Here is a 20,326-nt window from a genome sequence, read left to right on the forward strand (position 1 = left end):
AGCAGGAATGTTTGAAGCTGATGGTTGTTTTTTGGAACAGGAAGAGCTCGACTGCTTTTGTGAGGTTTTCCCTTATACAGGGGCTGACGGGGGTGTTATTTCTCTGTTTCTGAGACCTGTGAATTTGTGCTTATGGACAGTGAGCGCACCCTCTGCAGTAGGCAGCGGAATTAGTACAATTTTTAACATTCCACATGCATGATACATAACATGCACATATGTGTGTGTATGTGTGTGTGTAAATCCTATACAGCTACAACATATTCTTTCTTGTAATGCTGCTTTAAACAATGCAACAGCAACACTTCATGGTTCCTTTTTCTTATTTTCTTCTATTTGATCTGGAGGACATCCATCAGGATCATGAGCAAAGGTGCTGTTCTCTGGCTGGCTGGGGTTTTATGAGCACTACAGTTTGGGATAAGTGAGAGTGTGTTTAGGGTTTGGGTTTTTTTTTCTTAATGTGGTAAAAACCAACTTATTGCGGTCAAATACTTTAAAAATATTAGAGAATAAGACCTTTGGTTGGAAAAGAATAGTCTTAGAACTTCAGTGAAATTTCATTTTAAGTTAATGAAGTAGATTGCAAGTTATAAAATTGGGATCTGTAATAGGTACTTACTAATATTTTCATCTTAACATTTAGGATAAGTAATTGCTTTAACATTTAGAAGCCAAATTAAATTTGTTTCATAAGAAAAGTTGTGATTGATTTTGCTACGTGGGATAGCATTGGTATTTTATCTCATTTATAAGGCTGTTACCTGGGTTACTGTAATATTTAGTCTGTGTGCAAGTAAGGTCAGCTCCACGGATCTACATATGTCAACATCAAAGCTCAATTAGGCCCTGTGTGTGTGTATATATATATATATGTATTTATATATATATCTTATGTCTCACCAAACAAGCTGTAAGGGGAAATGTTTTCAAAGACTTTAGTAATCTTAGAGCTCTTTGCTTTATTTCTAAACCCTGTAATTAGTGGATTCTGGAAACTGGATTTGCTTCTTCCCAAAGCTGAGGGATATGCACAGTAATTTTGAAATCTAACCTCTAAACATGGGCTGGCTCCTAACTTTTCTAAGTTAAAAGTATTTGAGATGCCTCAGCATCAAGCTGGTTTAGAATTGGCTTTTTTTCTTTAATACTCATTTTTTATCTTCTCATTTCTCATATTGGAAGAACATGAAGTGTTTCCTTTGCCCTGTTAGCACAGTAGCAGGGCATGGCAAAGTTAGCACTTCACTGTTTGCGTCTGGAGGCTCCAGTAGTGTTTGAGACTCTTTGTAGATCAATTTTAATTATGTTTATGATTATCATCAGCCCTTCAGAAATTTTTATTAGCAGGGAAATAACAGGAAAGATTATCAAGTTTTTAATTAGCACATAACAATTTTTCAGCCTAGATAAACTACACTTATCTGTTACGTATTCTAGCTGCATTATTGAAGTGTTGTCAGCCCAGCTTAAGAGAATAAAAAGATAAAAACACCAGCAAATTGTGAATTGCAAGGTACCATTCAGAAATGAAAAAAAATTCTTGGTAAACCTGATCTCAAGCCTGCTGCTCACTTTGAGCATGCATTCAGGGAATGAGGTCAGGATAAATCAGGTGCTATTGAGTTTTCTCGTTTGTGTCCCACCTGGTAGCATTTGGAGTGATCCTCTGCTTCATTCCCTCGACTGCCCCACGGCCTTTGGCAGGTGCGAAATAGTTCTGGAGGTCAGAAGGAACAGTAGATCGTGTGCTTTCCAAGCCCCTGCTCACCATCAATTAAAAGCTTTTAAAAGCACTTTAAGCTTGGAAACAACCAGGAGTTACAGCTTTTGTGCCACAGCCAGAGAAAATAAGGTGATGGAAGGACACGGCTCAAGTCCTGGGTCAGTGTGATCCCACTGATGGGAGTGAAGTGGCTCCTTCCAGTTGCAGCTGTGTCTTTTTGGAGACACAAAGTACCTGCTGGAGCAGCAGCTGCTCCTGGAGGCCTCACAGAGGACCTTTGTGCCCATTTTATATAGTCACCCATGGAGCTAAATGTCACTATTGCCAAAACAACCCCCCAAACCCAAGTGGGAGCTCAGAGAAGACTTGCCTGTGCCCTGCCTTGGGCCCTGGATTTTCTGTCCCCTCACCCTGTCCTCAATTGCCATGTGAAAATGGGCTGTGGTATGAGAGCAGGTGTGTTTAGTTTGGGGTAGAAGGCAAATGGCTTTCTGAGGATGATAGGGGGAGGGGAACTAAAAGGTAGAGGGAGAGGGTTCTTGCTGATGAGGACAGGATTTAATTAACCAAAAAGCTTTGTGAGTTGTTAAGTACCTCAGAGTTTTTTGATCTGATATGAAATGGCTGGTTCTAAATCTAAATATTTACAAATTAGTGATCTGAATTTTTTATTTACATTCACAGTGATATGCTGTTTAAAATCTGTGTCTTCAAAAAACTAATACAGAATGAGATCTGCAGTACAGCAAGATATTTTTAAAAAACTAATAATAAAAATCCAGCTACCAGACAAGCCATTACCATCCATTCCTGGGCCCTAGAAGAGCTTGCAACTCCAGATATTCTTGGGTATCACTATATTTTTGGTTTCTCTGGGATTTTTTTCAGTGGGAAATGGAGCCAGGGTGCCTGCCGGCTTGGTCCTGCTGGGAATAGAGTGATTCCTAACATAAGTTACCCAGCAGTTTGTGAGTCCAGTACACATACACAGTCATAAACAGAATTCCTTACTAGATAATACTGTATTTGGGTTTTTGAAGCAATATTGAGTAAGGTAGGGTATGACAATAATGAAAGAATATGCAAATTACTTTGTTACAACTTAATATTGGGTGTAAGTCTACTATTTCATTTTTGAGAAGCTCCACTGATAATAGCAACAACATCTTTTGTGTTCTATAATGTCTGGCATGTTTTTGCTAGTGAAGGACAGATAAAACAAAAGGACAAGCACTAACTTTATTCAGAGATGGTCTAACTAGTAGTGCTTTTTTCTTTATTTTTTTAAGGCTGTGAAAGGAAGCAGGTAGTTTGTGATTAAAATCTATTTGCAATGTACTCTTATGATTAAAAAAAAAAAAAAAAAAAAAGAAGAGTCCACATCTGAAAGAATGTGATGTGTGTTTGGATACCTTCTGTTCACTGGTGCAGTTGTCAGTACTTAACGCTTCATAAGAAGTGTATAAAGTTGGTATGTTTTGTGGTATCTGACTCACTGAGCAGAGCTGAGTTGTCTTTTGCTCTCTGTGGGTGTCAGATGCACAGCTGTGAGATAGCTGCTTGCAAGGAACTTTGAATGTAATTTTTCTTATAATGCATCTCTGAACTTCCTGTGTGTTCAATCCATTTTAAATGTGTTTCCTCATCAAATCTGAATGTATTTCAAAGCAAACAACCCATCTTGCTTCAAGGAGAATTTTTTTTTGTTTTTCCCTGTGAAATGTATTCTAACTGAAATATAAGAATTGAGGTGTGAAGCGCAGCAGTTTTGCAGTGGAGTGCACGGAAGAAGAAAAGCAACCTTTTTCCTTCAGGCACATCGCCACCTAGCAGCTGGCAACTCAAAATTGCTCATTTCTTAGTTAAAGAAAAAAGGTAAAACCTGTTTTTAAGTGCTTTATTCCTCCACTACCTCCTTGGTGCATATTGAGGTATCAGTAGATGCAGTGTCCTAACCTCAGGAGCTGCAGCAGATAATTGTCCACTCAAAAATGGAATTATACTGAACAGCACTGCATGGTCACACAGACACACCAGAGTGTGTCTCACCTCTATAAAGACTATTTTTTCTCTCAGCTGCAAAATTGGTCACTGTATAAATAGCTGTTCTTTACTGATGATCAAGGCTGAAATTTCAGTTGTCTCTCTTTTGTGGTGTCCATTCTTGTCCAGTGATGCCATTTTCCCACTGAAAGGTGTTGTGTGGTGTGGAGTGGAGGCCAAGCTGATAAAACTGCACCAAAGCCATTTTCTCAGTCTCTTCAGCACTACTGCCTGAGGCAGCAGCAAGTGTGAGAATAAAGAGGGAGGAGAGGGTGGGAAGGGCAGTGGTCCATTGACTGAGGGCAGCAAAGGAAAGGCAGACAGCAGAGCTCGGTGGTAGCTTGCTTGAAAACATTTGTTCTAAAGCAGCTCAGTGTATGTTTAAGTGCTGTCAAAACCATATAAACTCTTACTGTCAAGTCCGATATTATAGACTTGATATATTAAGGATTTTTTCTCTGCAAAAATTTAAGTAGCGAATATGTACAATTGTACCTCATTGCACTCTACAGCTTCTTCATGAGGGGAAGAGGAAGGGCAGGCACTGATCTTTTCTCTGCGTGGACCAGTGACAGGACCCAAGGGAATGGCCTGAAGTTCTGTCAGAGGAGGTTTAGGCTGGACATTAGGAAAAGGTTCTTCCCCCAGAGGCTGGTTGGGCACTGCCCAGGCTCCCCAGGGCAGTGGGCACAGCCCCAAGGCTGCCAGAGCTCCAGGAGGGTTTGGCTGATCCTCTGGGGCACAGGGGGTGACTCTTGGGGATGGGCCTGTGCAGGACCAGGAGTTGGACTCGATGATCCTTGTGGGTCCCTTCCAACTCAGCATATTCTGTGGCTCTGTAAGTTTTATATGAAGTCCTATTATTGCTCAAATAAGGCAGACCTGTGTGTTTTTATCATGGAGAAGTTTTATCAGCATTAGGAACCAGTGACTCAATAACACTCATGACATGCACTGTAACTCTTTGGAAAGGTAAGTTTCTCAAGCTCTTTTTAAATCTGAAAAATGCTTTGTGGTTCTCCTCAGCTGTTGGTACCTCCATAGCAGTGCTTTCATTGGGGCAGATGTTTGCTTTCAGAGTGAACCTCCTGATTGCCTTTCTTTGATCTGCATCACAGAGGGGTCTCGGCCATGGACTAGATGTGTTCAGATGAAAAGAAGCTGGGAGAAGTGCAGTGAGGGTGCCCCTGATGTGCTCCAGCTGCTGAAGGGACATTGGTCTGTCTGTCTGAATAAAAGCCAGATCAGGGAAAACATGTGGAGCTGAGAAGGTTGAGTCCACTGTTCCAGGTGCTTCACACCACTGTATGCTCCGAGAGAGAATTTGGTATTTTCTTATTGTGAGAACTGTAGAAGGGCACAGAAATCTTTCAAACTCCACCCTAATGCATGGACTAATTCAGGTGTCTGCCTATGGAGGGGGCTTGGAACTAGATGATCTCTAAGGTCCTTTCCAACCCAAACTATTCTATGACTAACTGGCAAAAGACACTTTCAGTCACCTGGGTTTGACAATGGTGATTTTTCTACTCATTAGAACCATCTTTTTTTTTTCCTGTATTTTGCTATCCTTGCTTCAGTACACTTCTGTGATAGGACATTCTTGTGTGAAGACCGAATTTGCTTTCCTGTACTAAAGTGAACCAGAAGATCACTTTCTATCTGCTATGTGGGATAATTAGAATCAATTCCCATGTGAAGTCCCCAGTGATTCCAAGCCCTGTGGATTTCCTGTTACCTCTAGGGGATGCTGTTGTGTTAAAGTTCTAGTGTTTTAACATTTGATCTATAGATCTGGGTGTTTATCTACCTGACAGAAGGAAAAAAATGTGCAATCCTGTGGGAAGTACTCCAGCTAGCATGAAGCAGAGATACTGCAGCTTGTAACTGTGTTTGCAACGATCAATATGTAGAAGAACAGAAGGAACTTAACAAAGGTCCTGGGGGATGTTAATAGCTTGTTTTTCAGTGTAGGTTCCATCCAACCTGCTGATGCATTGATTATTGATTGCAGTTCAGTGGAAGGTCTCTCAGACGGGTGAAGTGTTTGATGAACAATCAACACCCGTTTAGAGCAATCTGGATCAAGGATTTGTTGACAGGAACCAAGTACTTTATAGTGACCTTGGCAGTATTTAAAGTTAATGTCTGCTGGACTTGAATTTGTTGAGCTGATAAGTTTTCTTTCGAAGAAGGGGTTCCTATGAATGGATTTTGGATTTAAAATATAATATAAGAGATACGTTTACATTGATAATTCCCCCCACCCATTATTTCACTAGGCATTACCTTACTTTCAGCGTAGATATTTTAATTTAGAAATTCATAAAGCTCCCAGTATTTGGTACCAGTTTATTATTATTTATTGTGAAACATCTGAGTTGTTCATTACACAACATTTGACAAGTCCAATCAGAGTGTACTGTGCTGCTGAAAGCCATTTCACATGACAGTGATCATTACTGCCTAAAAACCTGTACACCAGTGACAACTGGTCTCATAAAGAAGAATTAACTTATTTATTGGTGTCTGGACAGCACTACTGAGTATTCAGTGGTTTGTAGGCAACACCTAACCGTGCTTTTCCAAACAGCTTGAAGAAATATATATCCTTGAATACAGAGGAGAATTCATATTGGCCTTGGAACTGTTATGCCCGTGTGTAGCTAACAGTGTGCACACCCTGTCTTGTAGGCCCGTGCTCTAAAGGAGCGTAGAAAAACAGTGTTTTCTTTTCTTCCTTGTCACCTGCACCTCTCAGAAAGATTTAAGCATTTTAAATTGGAAAAATTAAATACTTTTCTTATCCTTCCTAAGTATCCAATAAAAGTGTAGCATTAGTTTAAATTCAGGGGTGCTCTCTATGTTAAAAACTGTATATATCAAAATATTGTCCCCAAAATATTTTGTATACTTACGTAAAAACCTTGCATTTCGTGGTGAAGAAATGCGCCTCTCTTTTGTTAACATTGTAGATGGGGATTTTTATTGCAGTTTATATCTTAAAGGGCTAAGATCTCTCAGTGCCTTTATTAGATGGCTGGTTTAATTTGATGCAATGGTGTAGAATATCTTTGAGTATGCACAATGTGGTCTGCTACGCAAAACTTCCAGGCCCCTACTTAAAAATCATAATGAGCTTTTCATTATTAAAAAATATTTCTCTTTCTAGAAAATACTATGGGCTACTTTGGTCTGCCTGGTTGCAACTTTTGCAGTAACAAATCCTGTGAGGTGAAAAAACAACTGCAACCTTTTTATTAGATACCATCCAAGAAAAGTGCTGTTACCTCAGCATTAAGTACCCATAAGTTTTTACACCATGTTAAAGTAGTGTAGATTAATAGCATTTCCAATTAGGAGAGTGCCCTTCTTGTATAGAAATAATCAATAAAGGGCTTCTTAAACTTCAGCTCCCCAGCCATTTGGGGGCTTTGTTTCTTGCCCTGTTGAATTCAGCACTGTTAGTGGCCATTCTCCTTCAGCTGAAGCACCTAGGTAGGTAACACACAGGACTGCCTTGTGTATCTCAAATGAGGAGAAACCTTATTTAGGTTCTAGGCAGTCTTCCTTAGAAGATTCAGTAGATACCAGTAGTAAATTTAAGTAAACTAGCTACCTTGTTTACTGAAATACCCAGAGCATTCAAGTAGTAATTTTCAAAATGCCATCACCAAATGGGACTCCACGAGTTGCCTCTGTCATGTTGTATCTTCCCCTTCTCTAACAGAGGGAAGAAGTTCTCAGGGTGGAAATGAAAATGTTTTACTGGTTCTCACTGTCTGCTCTCATGTGTATGATGAAGATTCTCCATCCCAGAGAGGCAGGGATGAGCCTCCAAGCCTAAGAGGGCAGAGGGAAGATTAGGACTCCATTAGCTTTTTTTGTTTTTACACCATGTTCTTGGACCAAACTTCCCCAGTGTTTGTCTTTCCTATCAGCCCAGACGTCAGGTGCTGATGGGCTGCAGGAAATGCAGACTGATGCCCATAGGGATAGCACATGCTTACACCCATGCAAATGTTCTACCCTTTCAGGATGAGTCACACACATCTGTATAAGCAGCCAGAGTCTTTATGATCAAGGTTGGGAGTGCAGAAGGAGAGACCACATCCTGAGATGAGAGGGCTGCAGCACCAATCTCCATCATTTCTGTCATCTAACTGGAGCTGTTAAAGATCCAGAGCCCAGAATGTTTAACCGCTAATAGCCCTTAAAAAATCCAATGTGGCTGTGCCCTGACAGAATCGTAGCAATGTGTGCAGTGCCTGTTTACATGCGTAGGCAGAAACCTTTTTAAATTATATATATAAATTATATACATGGGAAAATGGCCACTGTACCTCGCGCCTTTAATTTTACTTGTCTTTTTAGTTCCTGTGATTCCACTTATCATTCCAGTGATACCAACCATTCCGTGATTCTAGAGCTGCTGTTCTGCCCTGTTACTGTAAGGCACCACCATATTTCACTGTAAGGCATATTTAAGGCCGTGCTAGGGAATGAAATAGGCATTGAAGAGTCAGAATTAGTTTAAAATAGAAGGCTCAGCATCTGACCAAAACGTTGCTGTGTGCCGGCGTTCTTTCCGGTTACTGCAAAGCATCATCATTTCTGTCATCTAACTGGAGCTTTGGCAGCTGCTAAAGATCCAGAGCCCAGAATGTTTAACCGCTAATAGCCCTTAAAAAATCCAGTGTGGCTGTGCCCTGACAGAATCGCACCAATGTGTGCAGTGCCTGTTTATATGTATAGACAGAAACCTTTTAAAACTATATATATGAACTATATACACGGGGAAACAGTCACTGTACCACGCGCCTTTAATTTTAATTGTCTTTCTCATTTCTATGATTCCATTTATCATTCCTGTGATAGCATTCCGTGATTCCAGGGCTGATATTCTGTCCTGTTGCTGTAGAACCACATTATTTTTCATGGTAAGGCACTGGGGTGTGTGAGACGGTGCTAGGGAATGAAGCAGGAGCTGGAGAGTCAGGATTAGTTTTAAACAGAAGATCAGCATCCGGCCCAAAAGTTGCTGTGTGCTGGCTTGTGCCCGTGTCCGTGCCCGGAGGAGGCCCCTCAGCTCCGCGGCTGCGGCTTCCTCCCCTTCCACCCGCCACCTCCTCCTCCCGGGCGGTGTTTCCTGTGAGCGCCGCTCTGACGCGGCCCCGGGCCGGCCCTCCCTCCTCCTCCAGCCCCCCCGCCCCAGCTCCGACACTGGGCGCTTTTTGGGCTGATCTGGTGCACAAAGCATCCCCAACATCCCAGCGGCCGCGCGTGCGCGGGAGGCGGGCCGGGACCGGGACCGAGGCCGGGATCGGGATCGCGGTCGGGATCGGAGCGGGGCCCCGGCGGGCAGTGCCGGGCACTGCCGCTGTCAGCGCCGGCGCTTGCAGCGGGTTTATCCCCCCGGGAACTGCCCTCCCTTCTCTCCCCTGCCGCCTTTTCCCGACGGGTTTGCTTTGCTTTTCCACTTTTTTTTTTTTTTTTTTTTTTTTTTAAAACAAACAAACAAGCAAACAAACTTGAAAAAAGCATTGGGAAGCCCTCGCACAGCCCCCTCCGTCCCCGCTGCGCGTTACCCCTCGGCGGTGGAACCCACGCTCCCCGTCCCGACCCGCTCCAGGCTGGGCCTCGCGCTGCTGGAGTTTGGGAACCGGGAAAGCCTCGGCGCCGTCTGCCCGGCCGCCTCCCCCTCTCTGAGCCCGGGCCAAAGCGAGCGAGCCGGTCCTCTCCGCCAGCTCGATAAATGCTGTTTATGAGGATGGACCTGTTGAACTACCAGTACTTGGACAAGATGAACAACAATATCGGCATCCTGTGCTACGAAGGTAATGGTGCCTTTTCACGGGAGGGTAATGGATCCCTTCCACGGGAAGGCAGCGCTTCCCTTCCACGGGGGGTGGAATGGATCCCTTCGCCGAGCGCTGTTTGCTGTTGTTTGTCAGCGGGAGTGTTCCCTCTGGAGATCGGCGGTGTGGGACTCCCCGCGGGCTGTTGTCAGAGCTTTGAGGGCAGGAATTTCTTTCTCTTCATTTGGTTTTTCTATTCTTTTTTTACAAGACGAGTTTCCAGCGGCAACTTTACTTTTTCCTGCAGGCAGGATTGCTCAGACCGAAGGCTCGCGGTGCGGGTGGGGGTTTGTCCGTCGCTCCCGGAGCTGTGGGAGAAGCGGTGCGAGGACGGGCGAGTTCCCGCGTGGGTCCCTCGGCGTTGCCCGACACGGCTCGGTGGCCAGGCCGGGCCCCGCCGTGTCCCCCTCGGGGCCGTGTCCATTGTTCGGCCGCTCCGTCCCCTCCTCTCCTCCCCCAGCACCGCCCCGCGCTCCGGCCCCCGCCGGGAATTACACAACGCGGGTTGTGCTCCTGGAACCCGGCGCTGAGTTCCCCTGGTGTCGCCTCCATCCAGGGTAGGCTGGCGCTTGCTCTGCACACTGTCAGCATTCAGAGCCCTTTTGAGAAGGCGCCTGAGGTAACAGGGCAAAATCAGTTTCTTAATCTAGTGGAGTTTTTCTCTACGTGCATCTCGAAGAAGCGGTTATGGCTTGGCTTTGCCTGGAAAGAAAGGCACCACAGAGCTAATTCAGCTTGGCAGTAGAACTGTTTTTGCTGTAGCCACACACAAGCACTGCAAATTTTTTTTCTTTCTGATTCAGCAGAAACATTTTCCACGTTCGTTTGGAAAATTATCTTGCTGTAGTTGTCAGGAATGAAACAATATAGAGTATACATAGGCCCAGGAGATATCTGTTCATACTCCAGGCCAGAACACAGGGAGCTGAATCTCACTTTGGAAAATAGTCTTTTCTATCACTAAACCAGCATGACCACATTTCTTCCCTTCAGGAAGTGGGGTGGCTCCCTGTTGAACTGTTAATATCTTTGTTTCTTTTTATTTTGGTTTCTTTCTTCTTTTTCTTTCCTGCATGAATAGGTGTATATTCGTTTGAATAAAGCTCGTTTACAGAAGATTGAGCTGAAAAATATAGAGCAGGGGTTCAATGGAGTTGAATTTCCAACCTCTTTCTTATCCTTTCTTTATTAGCACAAGAAAACTAGTTTTAAAGAAAATAAATAAAGAAGAACAACTTGCAGGAAACTAACTTCTTCATTGCTCTCTACAGTAACCAGTATTTTCTTTGGAAACAATCAATAACTTCTGATGAAGACCATAGCATTGTATGCAGAACTTTATTTATGTAGTTTCTGAGTGTTTTGTTGACTAAGTTTGTTGACCTGTAATTTTGGCTCATTAGTTCAATTCATTGTAATTATGCCTAGTATTTATGGAAGATTCTTTCCAGCCCCTTTTCCCCCCACCCTTTTCTCCAGTAATTGTTATTTAACCGGATCTTAGCTTTAATAGTTCAAAAGCAAAAGAACAGCTTAAGAAATACACTCTATTGGACCAGTTTTTGTTTAGTTTAAACATCTGTTGCTTTTTTCTTATTCTTGAAGTTAACATTTTTAACACTAAAATAAACACACAAAGAATGAAGAAAAGAAAAGCAAAACTTCAGTGGTGTTTATAGTGAAGTGTTTATATCCCAGTGGCTTAAAAATTATAAATACTGGCAACATCTGCACTGAACTCAAAGGGTGTTTTAGAGATGCCTACAGATCTTCCAACCTCTGTCATACTATTAATTTTATAAGGGAGTTGTGTCAGCAGTGATAGATCTTGTCTTTTCAAAGGCACTGCCGCAGTGGTAACTATATTGACAACAAAGTATCCTTTCAAACTCAATGAATTAGCATTACTGAATGTCACACTTTAACTACTTATAAATAGGTGCCTTCCTGAAAAGTACTTTTGGAGAAGGATAAGATACAAATGCATTGTACTATGGGAAAATAGGTTTGGAATTTCAGAGGAAAGAATGAAGGGCCTATATGCCTCAGGATGGAAGTGAGGTGGGTTCCTTATTCCTTTAGATTCTCTCTTGAAACAGTTGTTTTTGCTTATTGGTGAAATGTGTCAGTATCATTTTATGAGGTTTACTAGTGATTTTAATCTTTCATCTCTGACTCAAGCCCCTGGAACTCTGTACCATTGATTTGTAGCTGCACCTTGTGGATAAGAGATGTATTGGAACACAGACACAGGAAGAGTTCTTCCATCATGTGCATTTGGTGGGCCTTTAGTTTGACATGGAATAAAAGAGTATAATTTGCAGCCCAAGATGAGTCCTGCTTTTTCTTGCCCAGCAAGAGTCACAGATAGCTCCAGTCACAGTAAGCTCCAGGCTATTGAGTTAATGCCAGCACTGGGATAGTCTTCCTTGGCTGGTAGGTGCAGGAACCTCTGGGAGGTTGCTAAGTTGTGCCATTCATGGTCACACTCCAGCAAGTATGGAAATATTGTCCAAGTGCTGTTTAGTTCATAAAACAATTTCTGATTTTGGCTAGTCTGGGGGAAAAATGTAAATGATGTTAACATAAATGAGATCTGCTTCATGGACAGAAAAGCGTCTTTTTGCTGAGGCTGGGGGAGAAACGGGAGATCAGAAGTTCTCCTATTAACATTTAAGAGGTAACGGTGTGTTGTAGATTTACCTGATGGCTTTGTAGATTAAACCTGAATTGAAGTTGACTGTTTTTTCAAACATACTTTTACCCTTTATTCCTTTTTTTTTTTTTTTAACTGTAAGATTGCTGTAGCACTGGCACAGGTTGCCCAGTAAAGTTATGGAGTTTCCGTCTTTGGAGATACTCAAAACCTGTCTGGACATGGCCCTGAGCATCCTGTCCTGGTTTTGAGCAGGAGATTTGGACTAGATGATCTCTAGAGGTGACTTTCTAGCTTCAACACTTGGGAAGTTCTGTACACTCATGTAATTAAAGCAGCTACAGCCAGGAAAAGGATTATAACCCGAGATGAGGTGAGAAGGGGGTCCATAGCTTTGAACCACAGAATAAAGCCATTTCCTTTCCTCAGGATTATTTTACACTTATAATTTGCACCCTTTTGAGTGTTTCCTTAATCTTATTACTGGCTTTGAGCACCTTGTGATGCCCCGTGATAATCTTAACTCTGATTAGTGCTTTTGGAGGAAAATCTGAATTTTAACAACATGGTGGGTTTTTTTTAACAAGTTGCACAGAACAGAACATTTGATTTTAAATCAATCAAATAAGAATGTTTAGTCTTCACCAATGAGAAAAGGGATAGCTATATTAGCAATGATCAACCATTTCAAGCAATTTTATTAAATATATATTTGGTGCAATAGGAAAGAAAAGAAGAAATAGAGAATTGTTGACTTGGTATCTGGATGCTGATTTGTAGTATTAATACATCTGATATTCTTCCACTAAACATTTGCTGCCAGTTATTAACAATGGCCAGTTTAATGAGTAGTGCTCTCATGTCATTGTTTTCTTCCTAATGAGCTCAGAGGCATCAGAAAACTCTTGGGAGGCTGCTGTCCTCGCTGAGGTGCAAAGGCCAGGGAGCAGAACCATTCTGTACCAGCCTGGCGTTCCCAGGGCTTCGGATCGAATGACAGGCACTTGATCTGGGCATGTATTCAGAGGTAGAACATCTGCATCTTGTTTTGCAATGGAAACTCACTTAAAGTCAGCTTAATATTCTTTCTCAGAGAGCCTTGTGTGTGAGGTAATGGAGTGCTCAGAGTTAAAGAAAACAAATCTCAGGTGATCCGGCTCTTTGACTCTGTCCAGCAAGTTTTGGCTCCTCGTTTCCAGTAGAATATGTATGAGGAGGTGCAGTCTCCAAGCAGATTTGTTTCATTCTGTTGTTTATCTGAGGGAGTGTACAGATGATTGTGTGTTGGAAGGCAGATTTCTGTCTTCCTCTCTCTCCCAGTTTCAAATGCTTTGGGTTATTAGTGCATTCTCAGGGCTGGAAATGCTGTGCTGGGAAAGGTATAAAGAAATGCAATAAGATGCTAAGAAATCCCCCAGGCATGTTACGAGACTTGGAGCACTTGAAATAGTTATACAGAGTTCTCTGGACAGTCCAGAAGACTAGATATTTTTTTTTAATGAAGAAAATTGGATCCAGATTTTTGGAAAAACACCCCTTTCTGGTTTCAGGACAGCTTACATTAGTTAGTGGCATATTACATAATTTTTTCACTGCCTTCCTGTAACAATGAAGCATTACTTGGCCACAACACTGAGCTTGCATAGCTGTGTGTCTTCTCAGGGCACTGCAAGGCATTCTGAATATGTGTCTGTCTTCCCCAAAAGGCCAGTTCAGATGTTTGGTATCAGATGAGGAGTCCCACATGCATTCTGCAAGCTTCATTTGCTTTTTAATGAAATGTCATGTGTTTTCTTAAGTTCTAAAGTATAGTTTCAGTTAGCTGTTTTTGCTGACCTTGCATTTTTCACTGGGTTTGTAACATCAGTTTCTTGTATTATTTGGTTTAGTTTCTAAATATATAAAATGACTTCAGCACTATTCTTCTATTAAGAATGGGATAAAAATCTCCTTCACGGTGAATTAAGTGTTCTTATTTGTAATTCAGTGTAAAATTTCTGTTCAAAGCCATGTAAATTAAGATGCACCTACAAAATGTTCCCCATTTATAGAACATTTTGTGGGTTTTGTGGGTTTTGCCTTTTCAATGTCTTTTATCTTCAGGAAAAAACAAAGAGCCCCAACTTCACAGTTGGGCTTTTCTTACTCATTTCCTCCTAACATGAAGTTGGTAATATCCTCTTCAGTACTGACATCAAAATTCAGTTTATTTTCCTCATTCATCAAAGGCAGGATAGATTTAGGTCATACTCAAGCTTTCTTTTTTTTTCCCCCCTGGAGTTCTGTTGTTCTCCTCACCCTGGATGCTAGTTCAGCATTTGTACTGAGAATTCAAACAAGGAAATTAAAAATGTAAATATAGTAGAGTGTTATCCCACAGCTTTCAGTAGATAAGATAGGCAACACATTTTTTTCTGAGATAAAAGGTAGTGAGGTTTGTAGCAGTAAGTTAAATTCTGTGTTAATGAGCACTTTGCTTAAAGGCTGTAACTTTTTACTCACAAGTCAGATTTGTTACAGTGCCAGGTCTCTTTGGATATAAATCCAGGGATTTTAGGAGACATTGAAAAAGCTTAAATTGCTCCAGAGTTTGAACAATGCACTGTATTGTATGGAGAACTGTTAGAGAAAAAATAAACCTTAAACAACAGTCTTCACTGTGTGGTATCTAAAGTTATGAATGGAAAAGTTCATCCATATGTATCGGGTTTACCTTTTTTAAATTTCTGCTTTGCATGAAAATAGCTGTCTATTAATTTCTTCTTGAGGATTAATACAGATGGGCCTTTATATTTGATTTTGGCTGAATAGGCTACAGAGTTTGAACATGCTGCATGCAGACAGTGTGCCAAGCAATTTAGCAAAGCTGTTTATGCTAACAGTAAACCAGCAGGACAGAGCCTATAATTTCTCCCTGATAATAGTATAAGGTAGTGGTGAACGCAAGTTTCTGGAGACGTGTTTACAAAAATGGTATTATGCTTTCTCAGCACTAAAGAATCAGAAGTGATTTTGGTTTTAATTCCTTCTTTAAAGCCAGCCAGTTTTCCCTTCCTCATGCAGTCTGTATCATCTCCCTGGAAATTGCTTTGCAAATGAGCACGGAGCAGTTGCCGGACACACAGAGCCATTGTTCCCTTCCCGCTGGGTGACAGCCCTGCCTTTGGGGGACAACTGACTCTGGGATCCAGCGCTGCTGGCTGCTGCTGGGTGAGCACTGAGGCTGGGATTGCAGTAACATGCACACCACCCTACTCCCTTTGGGTTTCCTGGAGGCAAATTTTCCTGGGTGCTTCATCTGACAGCTTTTCTTAAGAGAGAGAGAGAGAGAGAGGACATTCTCATACCCTGTCTCTACAAGTGGACTTAATGGTGTGTGGAGCTTGGTGAGCGCTGGTGTGTATCCTGGGAACCTTGATGGGATGGAGAGATGGATCATCCAGTGCATTGAACAGGCAGTTGAGCTCTTAATTAGGATTATCTCTGTCCACTTGTCAACCTCATGTTACAGATGGATGGAGTTGGGAGAGTCTTAATATCAAGAGTAGTCTGGCTCTGATTGTAGGGGCAGTCAAACTTGGAGGACTTTAGATCAGAGAATCACAGAATTTCCTGAGTTGGAATGGACCCATCAGGATCATCTAGTCCAAACCCTGGCCTTGCACAGGACACCCCAACAATCCCACCGTGTGCCTGAGAGTGTTGTCCAAACCCTCCTGGAGCTCTGGCAGCCTTGGGGCTGTGCCCACTGCCCTGGGGAGCCTGGTCAGTGCCCAACCACCCTCTGGGGAAAGAACATTTTCCTGAGATCCATCCTAAACCTCCCCTGACACCGCTTCAGGCCATTCCCTTAGAAAAGGCCTTTCCTTGTTAGGAAAGATCTCTGTACAGCTTCTTCCTGTGTAACCTTGGTGAAGTTGAGGTAATGGTGTTCCTGGGACCACCATGGCATTGGTTCTAGCCAAAGAAAGAAGTCACCTAGAAACCTCAGTGAGGTGATGGGTCTTCATCAAAGATCTTCAGAGCTCTAGTTTTAATAGGAATGTCGGTCCTGAAAATCTCAGGGTGGTGGGGACAAAAGTGAGAAATGGATGTTAGAATGTTTCCTTTACCTAAGTTTCACAGCGCTGTTTGGTATCAGATTTTTTTTTTTTTTAAACAAGAGTTTAGAATGTTTCCTTGCCTAAATTTCATGGCACTGCTTGGCATCAGAATTTTTTAAAGTAACTTTCCTCTTTTTCTTTGCGTTTAAACTTTGTTGCTGCTAGTGTTAAAAGCCAGAACTTGTTAAACATAGCAGCACTTGGTGCAGTCCAGCTTTTCCCTCCCTAAGTGTGACACTTTGTGCCTCATTTTGTCTTTGGAGGAAAAACTTGTCCACAGTGTGGATGGAGGTAGGTAATATTTTGGATAAAGTGGAATGTTAAAACCTTTGTGGCATACGGGGAGGAAGAGAAGGGTGTCTTCAGCAGGTAGGTGCCAGCTTATTTACTTCTTTTCATAATACACGTTGTTACAAGAGTCTCTGATTATTTAAAGACATGTACTTTTTCACTCCTCAGCAGTTTGGAGTGTTCCCTGTCAGCTGTGAGAATCAGGCACTGTAGTGTATAACTTTCTTTCTGTTCTTCCAAATGTCACTAGCAGGTTCCAGGAAATATATTTGCTCTCCCAGGAAAAGTTTGGACCCAGTTGTGTTTAAAAAGCAGTAGTTTTTCCTGGAAACCCATTTGACAGGGCAGACCACTCAGCATTGCATTTCCCTTGTTTGTGAGACTGAATATTTATTCCTCAGCATACAGAAATAGGGGTTTTTTTGCCTTTAAATGTGGTTTGTAGGTAGATGTGAGAGAGATTTAGTACATAAGCCTACCATTTTTTTGCCCAGGATAGGAATGGCACTCTGGTATGGGAATATAATCCAATATTAGAACATTTATTATGTTTTGTTTGAACTAAAAATCCCAGAACAGCTGATTAGCAATAGTTACCATCTACCAAATGGCCAGCCCAGCAATCTTTTGCATAAGAAGAGTGAAAACCAAAGCTGCTAAATGGATCTTTTGAAATAACTGTTGTCTTTTAGGAATAAGTGAGTATTTACTTGTTTTACTAATGGCATCAACACATTGTGGTTGCACTTCAGAGTTGGTATTGGGATTTTCAATTTTGTTATTTAATTGCTAATGTTTGGTAGGTCTTACTTCTGAAAGTAAATTCAGGTATTTGTGAAATTAGCAGGTTTGGACACTTTCAGAGCAGACCCTTTCAGGAAATTGCGGTCTCTTGGCTCCAGATTACTGAATTGTTTTCTTTGTGATGTTTTGCTAATTGTAATTAAATGGTCCTATGAAAAAAATTAAAGTTGTCCAGGCAAAAGGAAACTATTTCTGTGAATGTAAATTATCTAGTAAGGTCAGTAAATGCCACACAAGAGCTGGCCGAGTAAAGTAGGACTATTTAGTTGTTCTGTTTATATTCTTTGGGAAGTAATATCTTCTAGAGCAGGATCTCTACAAAAAGTGCTCTTAGCATATAGAAAAAGAAGTTGACATAACTATGGCACCTCCTTTGTGGAGGTTTTATCCCAAACACACTAAATGAAGATGAGGCAAAGGAAATGCTATATGATTCATGTAGGACAAGTTTGAACTCGGCCAGTTTCTCAGATTTAGTATAAATATTTATGACATTGAAGGGGATTTTTTTTAATATGCTTCCTTGTGCTCAGGCTCTTTCAGATGTCCTCCTCAGACATCTGGTGTGCATTGCTGCTTGTTTAACCCCCACCCTTCAGTTTTCATGCTGTGGCATCTTGGAGAGCAGTCGCAGTCACTCTGTGGTTGGTGTAAATTAAATCTCCTTGAGCCAGCTGGGAGAATGCTGACGTGCACACTTTTCCTGCTGAACACTCTAAAACCAGTTAAAGAGGGGAACGCTTTGCTCTTGTCTTGCCGTAGGCATCACACTGAGCTATTTACCAGAGGTGTCAAAAATAGGAATTCCAGCATTAACAAGGATGTTTACAGAGTCTTGGCTTGGTTTCTGTATTTTAGAAAATGCTTCTCTCATTGATTTTACATAGTCAATGTATTTACCTCAACTCGTCAACCAGAAAAAAAAACAACTTAAAAAGTTATCTTCCTTTAAAAATCCTTAAAAGACCAGCTATCTAAGACTGTAACTGCTTTGAGGTACTTTATGTTTGCCTTAATAACTAATCTGTGGATGGTCTGACTTTTTCTTTGTTGCAGGGTAAATTGAACACTACCCTATTTGATTTCAAGTGTTTCTCAGGGGGTCCATTTAGAAACAAATGTGATAACAAACATTTTAATATATGTATATATTTTCAACCCTCTGCAGAGTCCTAGTTCTCACAGAAGCGTAGTTAATTCAACTTTTAGATTCCCCCATGAAATAAAGAGTGAACTTACTTACAGAGGGGGAAAAAAGAGCTGTAATTGGTTGACTTCACGTAAGTCAAGGATAAAGCTGACCCCAACTTCAAAGTACCTCAGTTGTAATGTTTTGCCATGGCTGCTAAACCTTACTGTGACCTGCCAGTAAACAAAAAGTGCTTTTGCCTGTTTGAGATGTGCAAATAAAAATAGTCATTGATCAGCTAAGCAGATAAAAACTCTGAAACTTGGACTGATATCATATGAACTAGATCCTTGCTTTGTGCTCAGCCATCATGGAGGGAAAGCAAGAGCTTTTGGAATAAAATATTGTGACTGTGGTTCACCTGTGGTTCGCCTGTAGTGGATCCCATTTAAACTGAGGTGATGGCACTTCTTTCAGTGGAAGTAGTTGAGTGTTTTTAGCTGATGCAAGGAATGAGCCCTTACAGACAATAGTGGGATTTTATTTTGGGAAGAATTTTAAGTTCCCCTGTCTGAGCCACAGGACCTTCATAGATCTCTTCTTTTAGATTAGGTCTGTTGAGTTGTGTAAAAGGAATGTGCCCACGGGAGCCGGCAGGTAATTTTGTGTTCCCTTCAAAAGATGAGTTGGGATGAGAAACTCCAGTGAAACAGCAGTCAAACTGTGATCCTGCAATGCAGGATCAGCATTGCAGGATCAGCAAACTGTGATCAGCAACAGGCAAGCTGAGAGCCCATTTATTACCTGAAGCAGTGCTTCCAAACTTTTTTATTAATGCATGTTTTGCTGCCCCCAAAATTGCCATTTGGTTCCATTAAAAACTTCACAGTGGTATTTAATAAAGTGGCTCCTTAATTATGGGGCGGAACATCTTTAATGTGTGATAGGCGGTAGAGATCTACAGAAATGCATAAGATGTATGTCATTCGAGTGAGATGGGGAAGGATTTAAGAGCTAGTTAACTGGGGAATGATATCATAGTAATGCAGTGACAGGTTTGATTTCTGGATGTGAGTAGTGGGTCACAAACACACAACTGACATGTTTTGTTACTTTCATTTTATCTGCACTCCCTTGTCCATTTTGTGTTTTGTCAGGAATTAGTTGCTTCTGCAGCTTTAAAACAAAAAGACTGGGGACCTGGAGTTGAGTTAATCAAAAGGGAGATTCAGTTAAGGACTAGTAGGTGTAGGGGGGAGAAGACAAAGCCCTGATTAAATGTCTTTGAGAAGCAGAGTGTAACTTTAGTAGTGTTTACCCCTTCCAATCCCATGACTCTCAAGATAACTTCACAAATATGAATTTCTGCTCGTTCCTTGTTTTTCCAAGAGTTCTGGAAAACCTGCCCTCAGTGCCCAGAAAACTGTGAGAAAGGCTGGCCAGGCAGTCTATAATTTCTTGGTAGCAAACACAGTCCCTCCCTCTATCTTCCTTGCCTTCGCTTCCCTTGGAGAGAACATTGACTTTAAGTGACCCTGCAACATGGCCTTATAAACCAGCCTCCTTCTTGTGGAGTAACCAGCCGGGCTCTGAGTTAGGCAGTGCTCCCATCCATCCCCTGGCACCGTGGGACTGGCTGCCTTTTATCCCTCTGACAACCACCAGCAGTGTCAGCCCCTGCACAACCGCACTGACCCTCGGAGTGGGTGGGAGTGT

The 20,326-nt window shown here is 41.8% G+C and overlaps 1 protein-coding gene across 2 annotated transcripts in view; it reads left to right on the forward strand.

Annotated features, from left to right (window-relative positions):
• Positions 1-20,326, forward strand: part of VGLL4 (vestigial like family member 4) — an 84,029-nt gene that overhangs the window by 28,570 nt on the left and 35,133 nt on the right. The window contains exon 1 of one of the 2 annotated variants that reach the window (XM_051793349.1): positions 9,291-9,606. The exons of the other annotated variant lie outside the window; for it this stretch is intronic. Within the exon in view, the coding sequence (XP_051649309.1) occupies positions 9,525-9,606 (82 nt within the window). The 5' untranslated portion in view covers positions 9,291-9,524. Of the gene's footprint in view, positions 1-9,290; positions 9,607-20,326 lie in introns of those variants that run through there. 2 annotated transcript variants of the gene reach the window in all.

This window comes from Manacus candei, unplaced genomic scaffold, assembly GCF_025592945.1.
Source record: "Manacus candei isolate 608988 ecotype Guabito, Panama unplaced genomic scaffold, ASM2559294v1 h1tg000036l, whole genome shotgun sequence".
NCBI classification, from domain to species: Eukaryota; Metazoa; Chordata; class Aves; order Passeriformes; family Pipridae; genus Manacus; species Manacus candei.